General features: G+C 35.6%; 1 protein-coding gene across 1 annotated transcript in view; it reads right to left on the bottom strand.

Moving 5' to 3' along the window:
• Positions 1-222: 222 nt before the first annotated feature.
• TXNDC16 (thioredoxin domain containing 16) overlaps positions 223-19,421 on the bottom strand; it is an 80,130-nt gene continuing 60,931 nt past the window's right edge. Inside the window, exons 17-20 of the mRNA XM_037155765.2 lie at positions 17,972-18,110; positions 9,120-9,280; positions 6,089-6,279; positions 223-1,365 (exon numbers count right to left, since the gene is read on the bottom strand). Of these exons, the coding sequence (XP_037011660.2) occupies positions 1,103-1,365; positions 6,089-6,279; positions 9,120-9,280; positions 17,972-18,110 (754 nt within the window). The 3' untranslated portion in view covers positions 223-1,102. The remainder of the gene's footprint in view (positions 1,366-6,088; positions 6,280-9,119; positions 9,281-17,971; positions 18,111-19,421) is intronic.

Here is a 19,421-nt window from a genome sequence, read left to right as displayed (position 1 = left end):
AATTCTTATTAATATGAAATTCAGCAATATGACTTGTAGAAATAAAAGGTTTTAAGATTCTCTTTTACATATATATTTTTTATACATGATTATATATAAGAATTATCATATACTCTATTATATATGATTCTCTCTATAAAGAATATATAATATACTAACACAATATATATTATATTGTGATATATATAATATATCTCACTGAGTCTTTTTTAGGGTAATCCAAAATGTTATAGAAAGAACTTATAACAAAAGGTTGTGTCCAGATAATAATCAAGATGAGACCACCCAATATTTAATATCCAAGATTTTTTGAAACACTGAGTACCAGAAATTTCAAGCAGCCCACTCTGCCACTGGTTAGTTTATCACAGGGTTACTCAACCTTGGCATTACTGACACATGGACAGGATAATCCCTTGTTGTGGGAGGCTGTCCAATGTGTTACAGGGTGTTTAGCAGCATCCCTGGCCTCTACTCACTAGATGTTGGTAATACCCCTAATCAAAAATGTCTCTTGATGTTGTCAAAAATCCCCTAGGGGGCAAAATTGCTCCCTGGTTAAGAAACACTAATTTTAACATCTTGATAGCAAACAAATACAACTGCCAGCTATACGATTCCATTGTGGAGTCATCTGTGATTAAACTAGAGTTACATTTATATTTTAGTTCAAAATGTAACAGGCTGGAACTAAAGTAAATTAATTATACCAGTTTTTGTCCAGAGCTGAGCTGTCCAATACAGTAGTTACCAGCCACATGTTGCTGCCGAGCACTTGAAATGTGGCTACTCCAAAGTGAGATGTGCAGTAAGTATAAAATATGCACTTGATATGAAAAAAATAAAAAATATCTCATTTTTATGTAAACTGAACTATTTTGGGTATACTTTGTGAAATATATTATTAAAATTAATTTCACCTGTGGCTACTAGAAAATTCTAAATTACATATATGGCTCACATTATATTTCTGTTGAAAAGTACTTGTTTAGAAGCTTGAAATAATTTAGTATTTTTAATGAAAAAAATTCTTAAGTCTATCAAGACAAGAAGACTTTGGAAAGCTTTCCACAGCCTTATTAAATTAGCTCACATCTGAGCATCATAACTCTTTATTATCATGCCTAAATGACTTTTCTGCTTTAAATACATTACTCCTCTCCCAGTCCTTTATTCTCATTTTAATTGGTTCTTTCCTTACTGCTGATTTATCTTCATGTTGTTCCTTATTATTCTCCTGAATACCACTTTCTTTCATCCACTCGGGATCTTTCCCAGTGGGATGTTGAGACACTGCAGCATCCATCATACGCAGAAAATTGTAAGCAGGAAGAGGAGGCTTCCACTCCTGAGCAGGTAAAATTGCTAGAAAAAAGATGCAATCAAGGGTTAAAGATGAAAGATATGAAAAATCATCCCATAAATATACTAGAAAATGTTTTATTTTGAAATATATATTAGTAGAGAAGAAGACTTTGTCAGTTTTATTAAGCAAAACTTTTTTACTACATTGTTTAAGAAACTTGATGTATTTCTCATTACTATTTTTACTTTTATATTTGTAAGCTATTACACTCCAAATAAAAGTACTATAAATAGGAAGAAAGCAAAAGGTCTCCTGCCAATTAATCTTACTGAGGTTTCAGAAAATACCAATATGTTTATGAGATTACCACACAAACAGGTATAAGTTAAAATGAAAAAGTTTCCTGCTTCCCTCCCTATCGCTCTCTTTATCCCAAAGAACTGGGACTGCTTCTTATGAATCACTGCAAAAAAAAAAAAAGTTTTGGCCTATACATATTTACTTGTTATCTAGACAAGTATTTCCTAAGATTTTAAAGCATTTACTGTTTTTGAAGCTTTTAAATCTGATGTACACACTTCATGAAAACAAGTTCATGTTATAAAAATAATTACAGATAGGAATAATTAAAAATTACTATGGAATCAACTGTATTATAAACAGATACAGATTGAATAATTTCTTAGGTGGGCTTCATAGCAATGAGCTTTAACACTATTTTAAAACATTGTTCATCAGAAAAAGAAAACTGATTTAGGCTTAATATGATGGCTATATATTTTAATATTTTTATGAGATAAATTAGCTAACTTTTCTCCATTTAGTAGAAAGATCTTACAAAATAATTTTAGAGTTTAGTTGCCCATTTAAAATATTCTGAGAAATAAATGATATAAGGAATTAGCCAAGGAAACCTTTTAAAAATAAATTTCAGTGAAATAATGTTACATGAAAAAATGAAGTGTTACCTGAAAAAAGATAAATGTCCATAAAATACAAACTTAAGCATTTCTCATATTTCAACTAAATATCTTTAAAAGCTTAGGAAATTCATTTAAATTCTAATTTCCTAGAGTAGATTAAAGCTGCACAAATGTACATTAAGTGTATCTACACTCAATGATATAATTTCTTTACTCACTGAATTACATAAAATCCTAGAACCTGGAACATCAGCAGGATATTAAGTTTAGGATACCCCTGTAATAGATGTTTCAAATTACTGTTGCCAGGTTAGCAAATATAAAAGTGACAAACAGATATAATATTTTCTTGAATATAATGACTAGGAAGGAAGAATAACTTTGTAGTTTGCAATATGCAAATAAAGTATCTTTATTAAAGATATTAAAGTATCTTTAAGAAAAGTTCAACTAAAGCATAGCACATATTTAGCAGTATTTAAAAAAGTAAACACTGCACCCTAGTGGTCTGAAATGAGAACAAAATGCCTAAAAGTGGGTATCAATTTTGCTAATTATTTGCTGAGGGGACAATACAAAAGTCTTAATGATTTCACTTGTAAATAAAACTGTACTCTCATTATGTATGGATAATAGATGCATTATTATCAAATAGAAGTGACATAACAGTTGAGCATTAATAAACAGCTGACATTTATTGAGCATTTACTATATACCAGACATTATCCATTTAATCCTTGCAAACTCCATGAGGTAAGGACAATTAATATCCCAATTTTATAGATGAGGAAACCAAGGCCTAAAAAGGTTAGAGAACTTGACCAAAGTTAAGTATAAATTTCAAATAAAAGCAGCTAGTGGTCTCAATTTCACAGAAATTAAAACATGCAGCAAGCAAGGTGAGGCAGACACCAGTGGCACTTTTACAGATTCAGGCTGCTTCAAGAATAGCTGCAAGACCCCCCCCCCGGGGCCCCCGCCCCTGCCCAGACCCCTGCTCCTGCAGAGGCTGCAGGAGTAACTTAAGAATTGGAGCACTGATACAAAGAAATAATGGAAACCCCTCAGAGTAAATTGGCAAAGGCATTCATGAACAAAATTGCAATGGGAGATGTACCAGTCTCTTGGGAAAATCAGAAGAATAAATCTGAGTCTTTGTTCTTGGTAATGGCTTGAGTTGAGGAATCAAAGCCCCTCAGGTATGCTCTTTGTAGAAAAGGATCTTTACATGAATTGTGGTAATACTTTAAATTTTATACTTTGTACAAAGTGCATTTGCATACATAATTTTATCTGATTTTTTAAAATAAATTTTTGACATAGAGTAGGTATTACTAATCTCATTTTATAGTTTTAGAGGAAAAAAAAGAGGACTTGCCTACAGACACACAGTAATTAAGGAGGCTTCATCATTAGCTCAGATTTGTGTGTATTTAAACATCAGCACTTGCCCTGGCTGGTGTGGCTCAGAGGATTGAGCACCAACCTGTGAACCAAAGGGTCACCAGTTTGATTCCCAGTCAGGGCACATGCCTGGGTTGTAGGCCAGGTCCCCAGTGGGGGGGCGCACGAAAGGCAACCACACATTGATGTTTCTTCTTTCCCTCTCTTTCTCCCACCCACCCTTCACCTCTAAAAATAAATAAATAAAATCTTAAAGAGAAAAAAAAACAAAAAAATCACTTTTTTTAAAGCAATTTCATTTGTGAGGTACCCTGGCCCTAGCTACGTATAATCAATCCTATATGACTGCCCTGGCGGGCGTGGCTCAGTATGTTGAGTGCCAGCCTGCGAACCAAAAGGTCGCCTATTTGATTCCCAGTCAGGGCACATGCCTGGCTTTAGGGCCAGGTCCTGAGTTGGAGTCGCATGTGAGAGGCAATCACACGCTGATGTTCCTCTCCCTCTCTCCTTCCCTTCCCCTCTTTCTAAATATAATAAATTATTTTAAAATAAAATATAAAAATAAAATATGTCCACAAAAAAATTTTTTAAATCCTATACAACTTAGTCAGAGTCCATGGGGCTTTAGTGTCCCGGCAGCTATATGACAACAGTCCTCTGATTCTCTGCAATAGCAATGCAGAATGAGAAGTGAACACAAGACTACCAGAAGAGTTCAAGGACTACAGAGGAAAGGACCCCTATACTGTGTGGGTACAATGAATAAGTCAGAAATGAATGAGTAATAACCACATAAATGCCTCCTTCCAGATTATGACTTACACAAGACAATTTGATCAATGTTTTATATTTCCTAGAAAAATATTAAAAATAAAATTATCTCAGAAAATTGACTTTAAAATATCATCTACAACTACCCAGCATAGCCAAATGACTGTGGAAATGAAGAACAAAGTTGGAGGAATCAAATCTCCCAATTTAAAACCTACTTCAAAGCTGCAGTATTGAAGACAGTGTGGTACCATCAGAAGGCACCTGAGTATCAGACATAAAACATGTACATCGATGTTCAGAATCGCAACATTCATAATAGTCAAAAACTGGATACAACCCAAATGCCCATCAACTGATGAATGGAGAAACAAAAGGTGATATATCCATACAATGGAATATTTCATCCATAAAAAGGAATGAACTCTTGATTCATGTATAACATGGATGATCCTTGAAAACCTATGGTAAGTGATTTCATTGACATGAAATGTCCAGGTCAGGCAAATCCATAAAGACAAATCAGTGATTGTCAGGAAGTGGGAGGAGAGAAGAATGGGGAGTGACTGCTAATGGTCACAGGATTTCTTTTTGGAGTAATAAAAATATAGGATTCAACAGTAGTAATGTTTGCACAGCCTTGCAAATATACTAAAAACCAATGAATTGTAGGCTTTAAAAGGGGGAATTTTATGGTATGTGAATTATATTTCAATAGAAGAAACAACCTACAGGACATTTACACAGTAATTTGGTTAAACTACCTAACTGAAGAGAAATGAAGCAGGCCACTTGGGAAGAACACATGTGCTACAATGGCTGACACAAAACAAATTCAAGTATCTGGTTAAATATGCACAAATATGCATAATGGTATATTTACACTACGCATGCTGGCTGAGAGAGTACACAACACTGGAGTCTGTGTACCACAACTCTGTGCGTATACACATATACATATATATTCACATATACAGACACGCCCCTTATTTTAGGATCCTACCATGAAGCAGTGCCAAAATACTATTAATAATATAGTTTATCTGGTATATAATAACAAAATCCTTGGATAGTACCTTGGAAAACCTTTCATTACAGCAAATTTCATACTATTCCCCCAATATACTAATGATCTAGGTTATTACAAGTTAACTTATTTAAATTATAGCAACAATCCTGTTGTTGCCATAATTATAGATAAATTAAGCTATAGGTCCATGCCACAAGTATAAAACCAACATCTATTCTCTTGTGGTCCAAAATTCTGACTCTGGAATGTAAGAGATCCAGGTGGAATACAAGCTTACTCATTTACTAGTTAATTATATTGACTTTTAAGTAGTTACTTAACTCTTTTACAGGTAATAATACTTTATATGACTTGTGAGAATTAAATGAGGTAAGACAATACATTTAAATAACAGCATTGTGCTAGACACCTAGTAAGCACTCAATAAATGTTAGCTATTACTATTAAATTTAATACAAGCATACTTATTTTTTGTGGGTAATAATACCTACCACTTAGAAGACTGTCCCATGTTATCAGCATATTAATAATATTTAGGATACTTATAAACATTACAACTCAACTAATTCTAGTGTTCATTAGCTACTATCCAGGTTTTAAAATCTATAAAACAAAATACATAATGATGTACATTAAACAAAAGAGAAAACTTACTGATAGGATGTTCTAGTCCTGCTTCTAATTTCTTAAGCCACAATGAAAGGTTCTGTTCAGTTATAGCCTGGTCTGAAGGAAATGCAAATACTTGGCCACCTGAATGCAGATTCACCACAATAAGAAGAGGAAGGGGAGGTAAAACATCAAAATAGGCCTGCAAGATTCTTCTCCCCACAGGAGTGTTCCTTCTACAAAAGACAGCAATTGAACATGCTAATTAAAATTTCTTTCTATAACACTATAAAGAAAATAATAATTTGTAGAATATTATCTTTTTAATATTTTATTTTAATTGTTGTTCAAGTACAGTTTTTTGTCTTTTAACAGAAATGCCCCATCCCAGCTCACCCCCCAAATATTAACCTTTAAATATATCATCAATCCAGTAAATTTACTTTATGAAAAGATGTCCTAAAAACCATGAGGTCTATAACTATGTTATTAGTAATCAGAGTCTTAAAAACTTTCTTTTAATATGGGGCATTGTTTTCTTCTTCTTTTTTTTCTTTTCTTTTTCCTTTTTTTTTTTAGAGAGAGGGGAAGAAACAGAGAAAGAGAGAAACATCCATCTGTTGCCTCTTATACACCCCCTGACCCCTTACTGGGGACCAAACCCACAGCCTAGGCACGTGCCCTGACCAGAACCAAACCAGCAACCTTGCACTTTGTGGGACGACGCCCAATCAGCTTAGCCACACCAGTCAGGACCCAATGAGTTTTAATAAAAAACAGGCATAGTCCAAAGATTTGACAATTTCAACTTAACATAATCAGTAGATTCCTTCTCAAGTTTAGCCAAGTATCTCATCACATCAGTTTAAAAATTAAATGGCTACAAAGTATAAAATACCAGGATACTTGCAATAAATATTTCTTTTTCCAGATAAAAGTGTCCTTCCTCAGGAAAAAAGAAAAGATTAACTTCAAACTAAAAAGATTTTTAAAATTATATTTATACAAGGAAACCATAAATTTAAGATAGCTTTCCTAATACAGCACATTTCAGATTATAAAAAATACTACTCTACTCTAAGATACCTATAAGAATAATTACCTAAAAAAAAAATCTGTCTCAAGCAGTAGGTTGTAGTGTAGAGAACTCTTCAACAGCAAAAATGTATACTGTCCCATTTTTATAATTTTTCAAATGAGACAAAAGTAAAATGTCTTATTTAATTATTTATTTATTTATTTTATTTATTGGTTGGTTGGTTGCCTCATAAGCATCCCATTCTGGGGACTGGGCCCGCAACCCAGGAATGTGCCCTGACTGGGCATAAAATCTGTGACCCTTTGCTCCACAGGTCTGCACTTAATCCACTGAGCCACACCAGCCAGGGCTATAAAATGTCTTTTATCAAATAAATTTGAAGAATGGATAGTGTGCATATATCTGAACTGTACTCACAAACATTAAATGTCACACATGCCATCTAGGACACACACCAGGAAATACTGTTTGTGAATGCACTGAAAACTTCTGTAACTTTTGGGCTACATTTAAAAAATAAAGCAGTACAAAAAAAGAAACTAAAGAAAAATGCCAAATACCACAGTGTTTATATTTCTGTATTTACCAAAATTTTCTCAATGGACATCAATTACTTTTAAAATCAGAAAATTATTACTTTTTAAAATTTACAGTATAACAACAAAAGCAAAGGCAACATAAGCAAAAAATAAACAAGTAGAACTACATCAGTAAAAAGCTTCTGCACAGCAAAGGAAGCCAAAAAAGTGAAAAGGGAACCTTCAGGATAGGAGGAAATATTTGTAAAACACATCTGGTAATGGATTAAGATCCAAAATAACTGAAAAACTCAGACAACACAACCAAAGAACCCCCAAACAACCCAATTTAATAATGAGCAGAATTGATTAAACATTTTTGCAAAGAAGACACACGGAGGTCAAGGTCAAGGAGTACAAGAAAAGGTGCTCAACACCACCAATCATCAGGAAAATGCAAATCAAAGCCATGATGACCTTCCACCCGTTAGAATGGCTATTATCAAAAAGACAACAGATAACAAGTCTTGGTGAGGAGATAGAGAAAAGGGAACCCTTGTGCACTGTTGGTAGGAATGTAAGTCAGTGAGATGGCACAGTATGAAGGTTCCTCAAATAACTAAAAATAGATTAATTTAAAAATTAGAACTATCCTATGATCCAGCAAGCAATCCAGTTCTGGGTAGGTATCCAAAAAAATAAATAAAAGCATGGCATCAAACAGATATCTCATTCCATATTCAGTGCAGCATCATGAATGAATAAACATGTAGGTATTCAAGTACTTACACATATACACACACACACACACAATATAATACTATTCAGCCATGAAAAAGAAGGAAATCCTGCCGTTTGCTACAACATGGATAGAACTTGAGGGTATTATGCTAAATTAAATAAATCAGAGAAAGGCAAATACCATACAGTATCACTTATATGTGGAATTGTAAGAAGTCAAACTTATAGAAACAGTAGAAAAGTAGTTGCCAGGAACTAAGGTTTGGGAAAATATGAAGAGGTTGGTGGTAAAAGGGTAAAACATTCAGCTGTAATAAGGTCTGAAGATCTAGTGTATAATACGATGACTATACTTGATAACACTATATTGTATAATTGAAATCTGCTAGGAGAATGAAAGTTAAAAGTTCTTTCCCTCTTCCCCATTTGTGTGTGTGTGTATAAATAGGGGAGGTGATGGATGTGTTAATTAACTAGATGGAGGAATCCTTCCACAATGTATACATATATCAAATCATCACAATGTAAATTTAAATTTTACAATTTTGTCAATCATACCTAAATAAAGCTGAAATATACACAAAAATCATTATAGAATAGAATTAAATTTGAAACAAGGTCATTTTAGAGCATCCAGGAGTTACTAAAATATTATGATATATACACTGGTCTCAAAATAGTAACTCCAAAGGTAGAACCAGAGAGTTTCATTTCCTAATAAATGTAATAATTATACATTTTTTACCTTTTAAATATTAAAAGATAAAAATACACTTACAGATTTAACCAGCAAGGGATAACTGAATCCAGGTGTTTCTCTTTCACCACTGCCAATACTGCTCTTGGATACAGAGGGTTTACACTGCCATCACTGAATAAAATAAGTAATGGTTTCTGAAGCCTAAAGTAAGTGGGAAGGTTTTCCACAGTGATTTCTGGCTGTTAAGAAAAGAACAAGGGGAATGACTATGTATACAACAGAAAAGAATGTTCAAATCACTCTTACAATTTTACTTTTTAAGATATAATTCAAACATTTACCATTTAAGTGATTTGCTATTATTATGACTAATGCCTATAAATTTCAAGACCATTTTTTTCTAATCTCACTTTATCTTAACACAGTTATATTCAAAACAAAACTACTATTAGAATTTGAAAATAAATTAACCTAAAGGAGTATCCTATTTTACAATGCTGAGTTTTAGCGACAAACAAAACTCTTGTTACATTTTTCTCTAACATAAAATTTTTGAAAAAATATAAACTGAGCTTTAAAGGTATAATCTTTTAACATTTATGGTTACTTAAAAAGAAGATCTTATTTTGTTTCAATATTATGGCTTCATAGTATAATTAAAATAATAAAAAAATATACTAAAATAAAAAGCAGTCTCATTTATTTTGGGTTTAAAATAACAAAAGCTTGTAAGATGAAATACACCCTCCTATTCTTTATTAATTAAAAAAGAATATCATTTTATATACTTTTAAAGGACAATGTATCATTAATAAGAATTATCATTAATAATAATTAATGATAAGATGTTCTTATCATTAATAAGAGCATCAAACAATGTTAACATATTTAAGATTATGAATAGCAATGACTGACTTCCATCCAAGATGGAGGTGTAGGTAGACACACTGTGCCTCCTCGCACAACCAAAATAAGAACAACAATTTAGAAAAAAATAACAACTACAACTGACAGAAAATTGAACTGTATGGAAGTCCGACAACCAAGGAGATAAAATAGAAACATTCATCCAGACAGTTAGGAGGGGTGGAGTCAGAGTCAGGCAGAGAGGGGTCGCAGCAAAAAAAGCGATGGCACCAGGCATGCAAGGCAGCAGCTGACAAACCCTGGGCCCACAAGACTGCAGCAGGTGGACCCTGGGGGTGCAGGTGGCAGCTGGCAGACCCTGGGCACAGGGTGGCAATGGGCAGACCCCAGCAACACAGCAATTGTGAAACCAGGCACAGTGCACAAGGAGGCTGGCTGACCCAGTGGTCCCATGTTGGAGAGACTCACAGGGTCCTAGAATGTACACAAACCCACCAACCCAAGAATCAGCACCAGAAAGGCCCAGTTTGTTTGGGAGAAGTGGTGGAAGGGACTGAAATCCTACAGAGAGTGGAGCAAGCACCATTGTTCCCTCTTGGATCCGCCCCCACATACAGCGTCACAACCCAGCAACTGGGTTGCCCCTCCCTGGTGAACACCTAAGACTCTGCCCCCCTCATACATAACAGGCACAACAAAACAATAACAACAAAAATGGCCCAAATGGAAGAATAGATCAAAGCTCCAGAGCAAATACAACTAAGCGATGAAGAGATAGCCACCCTATCAGATGCACAGTTCAAAGCACTGGTGATCAGGATGCTCACAGAATTCGTTGAATTTGGTCATCAATTAGATGAAAAAATGAAGGCTGCACTAAGTGAAATGAAGGAAAATGCACAGGGAACCAATAGCGATGGGAAGAAAACTGGGACTCAAATCAATGGAGTGGACCAAACAGAAGAAAGAAACAACCAAATAGAAGAGAATGAAGAAACAAGAATTCAGAAAAATAAGGAGAGGCTTAAGAACCTCCAGGACGTCTTTAAACGTGCCAACATCTGAATTATAGGGGTACCAGAAAGGGAAGAGGAAGAACAACAAGTGGAAAACTTATTTGAACAAATAATTAAGGAGATCTTCCCCAATCTGGCAAAGGAAATAGACATCCAGGAAGTCCAGGAAGCTCAGAGAGTCCCAAAGAAGTTGGACCCAAGGAGGAATACACCAAGGCACATTATAATTACATTAGCCAAGATTAAAATGAAAGAGAGAATCCTAGAAGCAGCAAGAGATAAGAAGACAGTCACCTACAAAGGAGTTCCCATCAGACTGTCAGCTGATTTCTTAAAAGAGACCTACAGACAAGAAGGGGCTGGAAAGAAGTATTCCAAGTCATGAAATCTAAAGACCTACAACCAAGATTGCTCTATCCAGCAAAGATTTCATTTAGAATGAAAGTGCTTCTCAGATAAGGTCAAATTCAAGGAGTTCATCATCACCAAGCCCTTATTATATGAAATGTTAAAAGGACTTACCTAAGAAAAACAAGATAAAAAGGAAAAAAAGAAAAACAAGATAAAAAGCATGTATAGTAAAATGACAGCAAACTCACAATTATTAACAAAACAAAAACATAAACAAACTAAGCAAACAACTAGAACAGGAACAGAACCACAGAAATGGAGACCACATGGAGGGTTAGCAACAGAGGAGTGGGAGGAGGGGGGGAGTTACAGAGAATAAGTAGCATAGACGGTAAGTAGAAAATAGACAGGGGGAGGGCAAGAATAGTATGGAAAATGTAGAAGCTAAAGAACTTAAGACACATGGACATGAACTAAAGGGGGGATGTGGGTGGGAGAGGGTATGCAGGGTGGAGGGAAATGAAGGGGGAGAAGGGGACAACTGTAATAGCATAATTAATAAAATATATTTTAAAAAGAATAGCAATGACTTAAAATATTAACACCTTTACTATTTTTGATATTTAGTTCCACATCTATTATTTTTCATCATCTGGATTCACCTGAACTAGATTAAATCATCCTCTATCAGATAAATAATGACCTGCTGACAAATGAGGAAATCAATGAAGAGAAACTGACTTACTAAAGTCACACAGCTAATAGGAAGAATTGAAACTAGTATCCAGGCACCCTGCTCACCACCTGCACATTTCATCTAATCACATTAGAAATCCAAATGAACAATTTTATTTTTTTCATGGTTGAACCACTTCTGAATGCAGTAATGGTTCATTATCCTCAAACATCAAAATCTGGCATATACTTTTCCCTATTATGTTTTCAAAGGTACTTTCCTTTGCCAATTCTCTTTTTTCTTCAAATTCTTTCCCTTTCACACTCAAAATCCTTTTGCACACCTTCTCCTTCCATGACCTTCATCTTAGATCCCTTCTTCTCCAAAGTCCCCTATGCTGTCTTTGTGTCAACTATCATCTTTAATCTTCTACATGAGTTATATGCCCTTCCTAAAACTGACAGATTTTATTAAGCTAGCAAGCCTCACAATGAACAGATTTAAACATCAGGTCAGATGAAGCCACCACTGTTCAATTCAAACATTTATTGAGAACAAAGTTCAAGATACTATGCTGGGTACTGAATAAAAAAGAAACCAGGCACTTTCCCTGCACCCAGCAAATGTAGCTGTCAGACCAGATGGGAGAATGACTGTATAGGTATGCTAGTGTTAGAGTCGAGGAGGAAATAAGTTGTTTGTGCTAAGCTGTTTGCTCAACCCAAGACTGCTTGCTCAAGCCTGAGTAGAAACCGCACCCACCCCCAGGCAGGTGTTCCAGAGAGTTAGGAATTGGTCAAAACGTATAGAGGGCTTCCATGTGTCAGGAGTTGTTAAGTGCTTCACACCTGAGCTCGTTTAGCCTATCGCTAACTGCCACCTTTGCTTCTGGAAACCCGCTTGCTTGCCCGCTTCTATAAAAACCTTAGCCTGTAAGTGTTAGGTGCGACTCTCATTTGCAGCCATTTTGGCACTGTGTCTCCGGACACCCCGAGAGTTCGCCCCTGCGCAGGTAAAACTTTGAAACTTTGGCCAATACAACATCTTTGACTGTCCGACCGTCTCCGACCCTTCTTGCTTGTGAAAGCGGAATGTAACACTAGCTTCTGGGAATACTTAGAAGATTTTATATCAAATGAGTAAAATGGTTAGGCTTGTTTTAGAAGGATGAGCGACTCGAATAGGAATGTATGGGAGACAGACCAGTGACGGGCTCTGCTATTTTCTATGTCTGTCAGGAAAGAAAAACAGTTCTGTGAGTTTAGAAGTTAAGGTTATAAACTCAGATTTAGGAATCATCAGCTGGCATAAGATGGTAGAATTTAACTGTATAAATAAATTTTCCCAAAGAATGAACACAGCAAAGAAGAAGGAAAGGTTGAGGATGTACTTCGGGAGTGGCCAGAGGATTGAAGGAGTATCTGGGGAGGACTGAATTATAGAAGCCAGAGGAAAAGAGAATTTTTTAAATAGCATAGTTAACAGTTTTGTATTTTTTTCCATCCCTCTCTACCCTTCCCATTGCTCTTTTTTTTTTCACAGTTAACAGTTTTGATTGCTGAGGAGCTAAGGAGAAACAGAAAAGGTCATCAAATGTGGTAACTGGAAGGTAACCTTTAGCTCTTTGAGTATATAAGAGGCTATATTTGTATGGGTTCCAGTATTCTTTTTTTAAATATATTTTATTGATTATGCTATTACAGTTGTCCCAATTTTTCCCCCTTTACCCCTCTCAACCTGGCACTCCTCATTCCCTCTGGCAATTGCCTCCTTAGTTCATGTCCATGGGTCTTGCATATAAGTTCTTTGGCTATTCCATTTCCTATGCTTTTCTCAATATGCCCCTGTCTATTCTACACCTACAAATTTGTACTTCTTAATCCCCGCACCTTTCTCCCATTCTCCTCTTTCTTCCTCCAAACTAATAACCCCCCAAATGGTCTCCATATCTATGATTCTGTTTCTGTTCTGGTTGTTCGCTTAGTTTTCTTGGATTCCATTGTTGATAGTTGTGAATACACTGCCATTGTAATGTTCATAGTTTTGATCTTCTTTTTCTTAAATAAGTCCCTTTAACATTTCATATAAAAATGGGTTGGTGATGATGAACTCCTTTAGCTTTAACTAGTCTGGGAAGCACTTTATCTGCCCTTAAGTTCTAAATGATAACTTTGCTGGGTAGAGCAATCTTGGGTATAGATGCCTGCTTTTCACAACTTTGAATATTTCTTGCCAATCCCTTCTTGCCAGCAAAGTTTCTTTTTGAGAAATCAGCTGACAGTCTCATGGGAACTCCCCTGTAGGTAACTGTTTTTTTCTTGCTGCTTTTAAGATTCTCTCTTTATCTTTAACCTTTGGCATTTTAATTATGATCTGTCTTAGAGTGGGGTCTCTTTGCATCCATCTTGTTTGGGTCACTCTCTGTGCTTCCTGCACTTGTATGTCTTTTTTCCTTCACCAAATTTTTGGGAAGTTTTCTTTATTTTTTCAAATAAGTTTTCAAATTATTGCTCTTTCTCTTCCACTTCTGTCACCCCTATGATTCAAATGCTGGTACATCTGAAGTTGTCCCAGAGGCTCCTTAGCCTATCCTCATTTTTTGTATTCTTTTTTCTTCTTGCTGTTCTGATTAAATGGGTTTTTTTTCATCCTTACATTCCAAATCATTGGTTTGATTCTCGACTTTATGCACTCCACTGTTGGTACTGTAAATTTTTATTTCACTTAGTGTAACCTTCACTTCTGCCTAGGTCTTTGTTATGCTGTTTAAGTACACACGGAGGTCCTTGAGCATCCTAATAACCAGTGTTTTGAACTCTGCATCTGATGGATTGCTTATCTCCTTTTTGTTTAGTTCTTTTTCTGAAATTTTGTTTTGTTCCTTCATTTGGGCCATATGTCTTTGTCTCCTCATTTTGATAGCCTCCCTTGTCTGTTTCTACATATTAGGTAGGACTGCTTTGACTCCCTGTCTCAGTAGCATGGCCTGTTGTAAAAAGAGCACCATTAAGTTGGATGGGGTAGAGCCTTGGGTAATTGCCTAGGTGGGGCCACCTGTGAGAACCAGGTTCTTGGAGTCTCCAGAATGGTGTTACCACTCTGTGGCTCTTTATGGGAGGGCTCAGAAAATGAACAATGGTCACTGCCTGGCCTCTGGAGTTTTGTCTGTGAGGAATCTATCCCCTGACGCTTACCCCAATGCCAGACACTTTAGTTTCTCCCCATATGCCACTGGCACCCTTCCTGCTGCTGCCCAGTGCTGGAGCCCAGAGGGAGTGAGTCTGCCTAAGTCCCAAGTCCATTGAAGGCCCTTTAAGAGGAGAAACCTGAGAATCCTACAGTTTCTCCCACCCCCAACCCCCACTGGTTTTTACTACCAGATATTATGGGGACTTATCTTCCTGGTATTGTAACCCTATTATTTTAACCCTAGGCTAGGCGGTCTGGTATGGGGCTGGATCCCTCGTTCCTGAGGTATCCCTCCCGATTTTTATCCACCACATGTAGGTGTGGGACCTCATGTTCTGCATCTCCGCCCCTCCTACCTGTCCAGATGAATGTGACTTCTTTAATTCCTTAGTTGTTGGGCTTCCATACAGCTTGATTTTTTGATGATTCTGGGTGATAGCTGTTTTGTAGTTAAGTTGTAATTTTTTTTTTACTGTGGTTGTGTGAGGAGATGAGCTGTGTTAATCTATGCCTCCATCTTGACTGGAAGTCTGTGGTATTCTTATTCGTAGTAAAAGCATACACAGGAACTTCATGTATTGGAGATATGTACCATACACATTTCCTAACAACTAGTTCTAAGTGTGACAGCCTGGAATACATAACTACTTATATCATTATGGTGTATTTTATTTGGGGGCATTATTTATTTGAGTTAATTTTCAACAGGTTCACTAAAATAAAAATTTGCTGCCATATAAAAATATTTACCCTCTGGTCACCCACTCTTTTTTATCCAGATGAAGGAACCAGAGTTTTTCTAGTACCTTAATGCAGGCCAAAAGATGAGCTTACTTCTTACTAGCTATTTGCAGTCACTACATGCTTCAGACTTAAACCTCCAATACAGAGAAACTTTAGGAAATTTAATAACCACTTGAGGGCTTTTCAATTCATGGAAAGGTCATAAACTAAAAGCAAAATAATTTTTATTATAGCTTTTCAAGTATTTAGTAGAACACTACAAACCAAAACGTTGTACTGAAACACAGCCACATTGCTTATCATGTTTGCCTAAACTATAAACAGATTTTGATAGTTAAGTTTGCCCTAAGTTTCTCAGCCTTAATGATTATAATCTTAAAGAAAAAAAGATACTCATTTTTATCTATCAGTTAGGAAAAAAGAGCAAAATGACATGAATCTTCTGTTGGGCAAAACAGTAATAAGTATCAGAAGCCTTAAAAAATGTGCCTATCCTTTGTAATAGCAATTAAAATTCTATGAATTCACCATAAGTATGTAATCATGGAAACACCTAAACGTTATCTTCAAGGAAGATCCCTGAGTAAAACAACAAAGACAACTTAAATATTCCTCGAGAGAAAACTAATTAAATAAATTGTTTTTTAATATGACAGATTATTAAAAAAACAATATGCCTGCCCTGTCTGGTGTGGCTCAGTGGATTGAGTGCCAGCCTACAAAGTGAAAGGTCACCAGTTCAATTCCCAGTCAGGGCACATGGCTGGGTTGCAGGCCAGGTCCCCAGTTGGGGGCATGTGAGAGGCAACCAATTAATGTATCATTCATACATTGATCTTCCTCTCCTTCTCTTTCTCTTCCCCTCTCTCTAAAAATAAATAAATAAAATCTTTAAAAGTATTTAAAAAATTAAAAAACAATATGCCTATCTTTACTTCTTTATGAAAATACCCTTTAATATATAGAAAGACAAACATATATACACACACACTTGTGCACAGGTGTAATTTTTTAAAGTTTGGGATAATATAGCCCCAAATTTAAACTTGGTTAAAGAAGTTGATTCTAATTTTCTTCTTTATAGTTTTTTATATTATCTGGAAAATATAGTTAAAGGCTTATAGTAATCCCAATAATATTATATGATATATTTGCTAAAGAAATATTTAGTAACATGTTACTAAACACAAAACTGTAACTTTAGTAAATAATTTAGAAAACTACATCTTGATAATTAGTAATTTAATTAATTATAGCCTTTAACTTTAATTGGAGGAGAGCAGTGAGGAACAGAACTGTGACAAAAAGATTTAATAATTAAAACTACAGTAACTTATTTGAACCTAAAATGTAATGTCATTTAGATCATCATGACAACTAAAAAACAAGATATTTGTTCAGTATTCATATCTGATAGAAGTGTGCCTTATGTTAATTTATAATTGGAGAAAAGCATAAACTTATAATAGTCTAGTTACATTTAATATAAATACAAAACAAGTGAAATCAAGAAATGCAGATTACATCTTGCGCCCCTGAATCCACTATTATACAAAGCACTGAAAAAGGCCTTTTTTCATAAATCAGTGTTTTGATCTAAAACTGAATACGTAATAAAAACATTAGCTGAATGTTTACCAGGGTCCAAACACTGCACCAAATCTCATTTCTTACAATAACACTCTGCAGAGCTACTATCACCTAAATTTTACATATGTGAAAAATGAGACAGCAAGAAGTTAACATACTGCTGGTGAGGAATCAAGCAGGGATCTGAAGTTGAGCAGACTGACTCCATGTGCTTTACACCAAGTTTTAACCTAGATTAAGTATTTCAACTGGCCATCAGCCACGCTAGTCTCAGCAATAAAAATAATCCAGAGACATGTAAACTTTTGGCAGTAGACTAGAGAAGCTTTATGCATAATGACTAAATAAGAAAACAGAGCAACCCAATGAATCTTCAGCTCCCAAACACCATGCCCTATGCCAACAAAAGCTGGAAAATCACAGATTAAAGTAAACTACCTTTAACTGATTTAGATATCCTTATTTCAAATAACATCCTTATTATAAAATATACTCACAAATGTTTCCAGTAATGCATTTGTTATTATCTGAGCCATTTCTTGCGTGTGGATGTTAGCTAATGGAATGCTCTCTACTTTGCCTTCTTTATGTCTGGCAAGCAGCAGGGCTGGAAGAGTTGCAGTATATTTATTTGACCTATGGAGAAATATGTATTCAAAAATTTCAACTAAACTATAGCAAATCATCAAAAACATAAACAATGAGGCCAAGAGGCCACATGAAAGGCAGCAAATGGGAAGCCATATATTATTAAGGAAAAAATGAACTCAATTTACATACAAATCTATCTTCTGTAGCCTTGACAACCTACATTAAAAGAAAAGATAATAATCTACCCAGATTTTTTTTCTAGACAATTTACTCACCAAGATAATGTCTAAATAGGATTAGGTACACATTGAATAGTTCTCAGCTTTCTGAACTATTCTCCATATGCTGAACAAGGAGGTGGGCATTTATTAGAAACCTCCTATTTGTAGGCACTATGCCAAGTGCTTTTAGTTATATTTTCATTTAACCCTAAGAACAGCCCTATAAAGTAGCCACTATCACCTCCATCTTACAGAAGAGGAAACCAGGACTCAGAGAGTGATAAATAGCTGAGAGAGAATTCAAACTGAGGTACTCCAGGTACAGTCTGTGCTTTCTCCATTGAAACAGAGCTCAAACCTGCTCCCTCCTGCCACTACTTTTGCTAACTAAACTTAAAAGAAAAATCACTAAATTAAACAGGTACAAATGCTTTGTGTGAAATTACCAGTGATATAGTCACATACATACTGTGTAAAAACTTAATTCATGTTAAAACAAAAGTATAGACATTGTAGCACTCTGAGCACTGGTAGAGAGGCCTGTCTTCACATCACCTGCAAAACCCTCGTGTTTGACCAGTGGCTTATAAACAAAACATACCCTGAAAATGACTCGTCTTGCTTTTTGGACCATAGTTAAATGCACAAAGAAAGCAGAGAAGACCATGGGTGACTGTGTGTGTGTCAGGTGAGCAGGTCTCATATTTCCTAAAGACCTCGAGTTCAGCACTGTTTTTAAAAATCTTATTTTCAGAGTTTTCAATTTATTTTTTTTAAAGATTTTTTATTTATTTCTCTTTAGAGGGGAAGGGAAGGAGGGAGGGAGAGAAATATCAATGTATGGTTGCCTCTCCTGCATCCCCTGCTGGGAACTGGCCTGCAACCCAAGCATGTGCCCTGACTGGGAATCAATTGAACCGCAATCCTTTGGTTTGCAGGCCCGCACTCAATCCACTGAGCTACACCAGCCAGGTGGAGTTCAGCACTTTCAAAAAATTACTGATTTCATGGATAGAACAGGAGCTTGATCATCAGGAGCATATGCCACCAGTGTTCAGCATAAAAAATTTTAAGTTCGGAAATCACTATTAGAAATATTACAGTCAGAAGTTAAGAAAGATAAACCACTGGGCTT

Source organism: Artibeus jamaicensis, unplaced genomic scaffold (assembly GCF_021234435.1).
Source record: "Artibeus jamaicensis isolate MK-2021 breed Jamaican fruit bat unplaced genomic scaffold, CSHL_Jam_final contig_548, whole genome shotgun sequence".
In the NCBI taxonomy this organism is placed as follows: Eukaryota; Metazoa; Chordata; class Mammalia; order Chiroptera; family Phyllostomidae; genus Artibeus; species Artibeus jamaicensis.
This window is presented reverse-complemented; position numbering and strand designations above follow the sequence as displayed.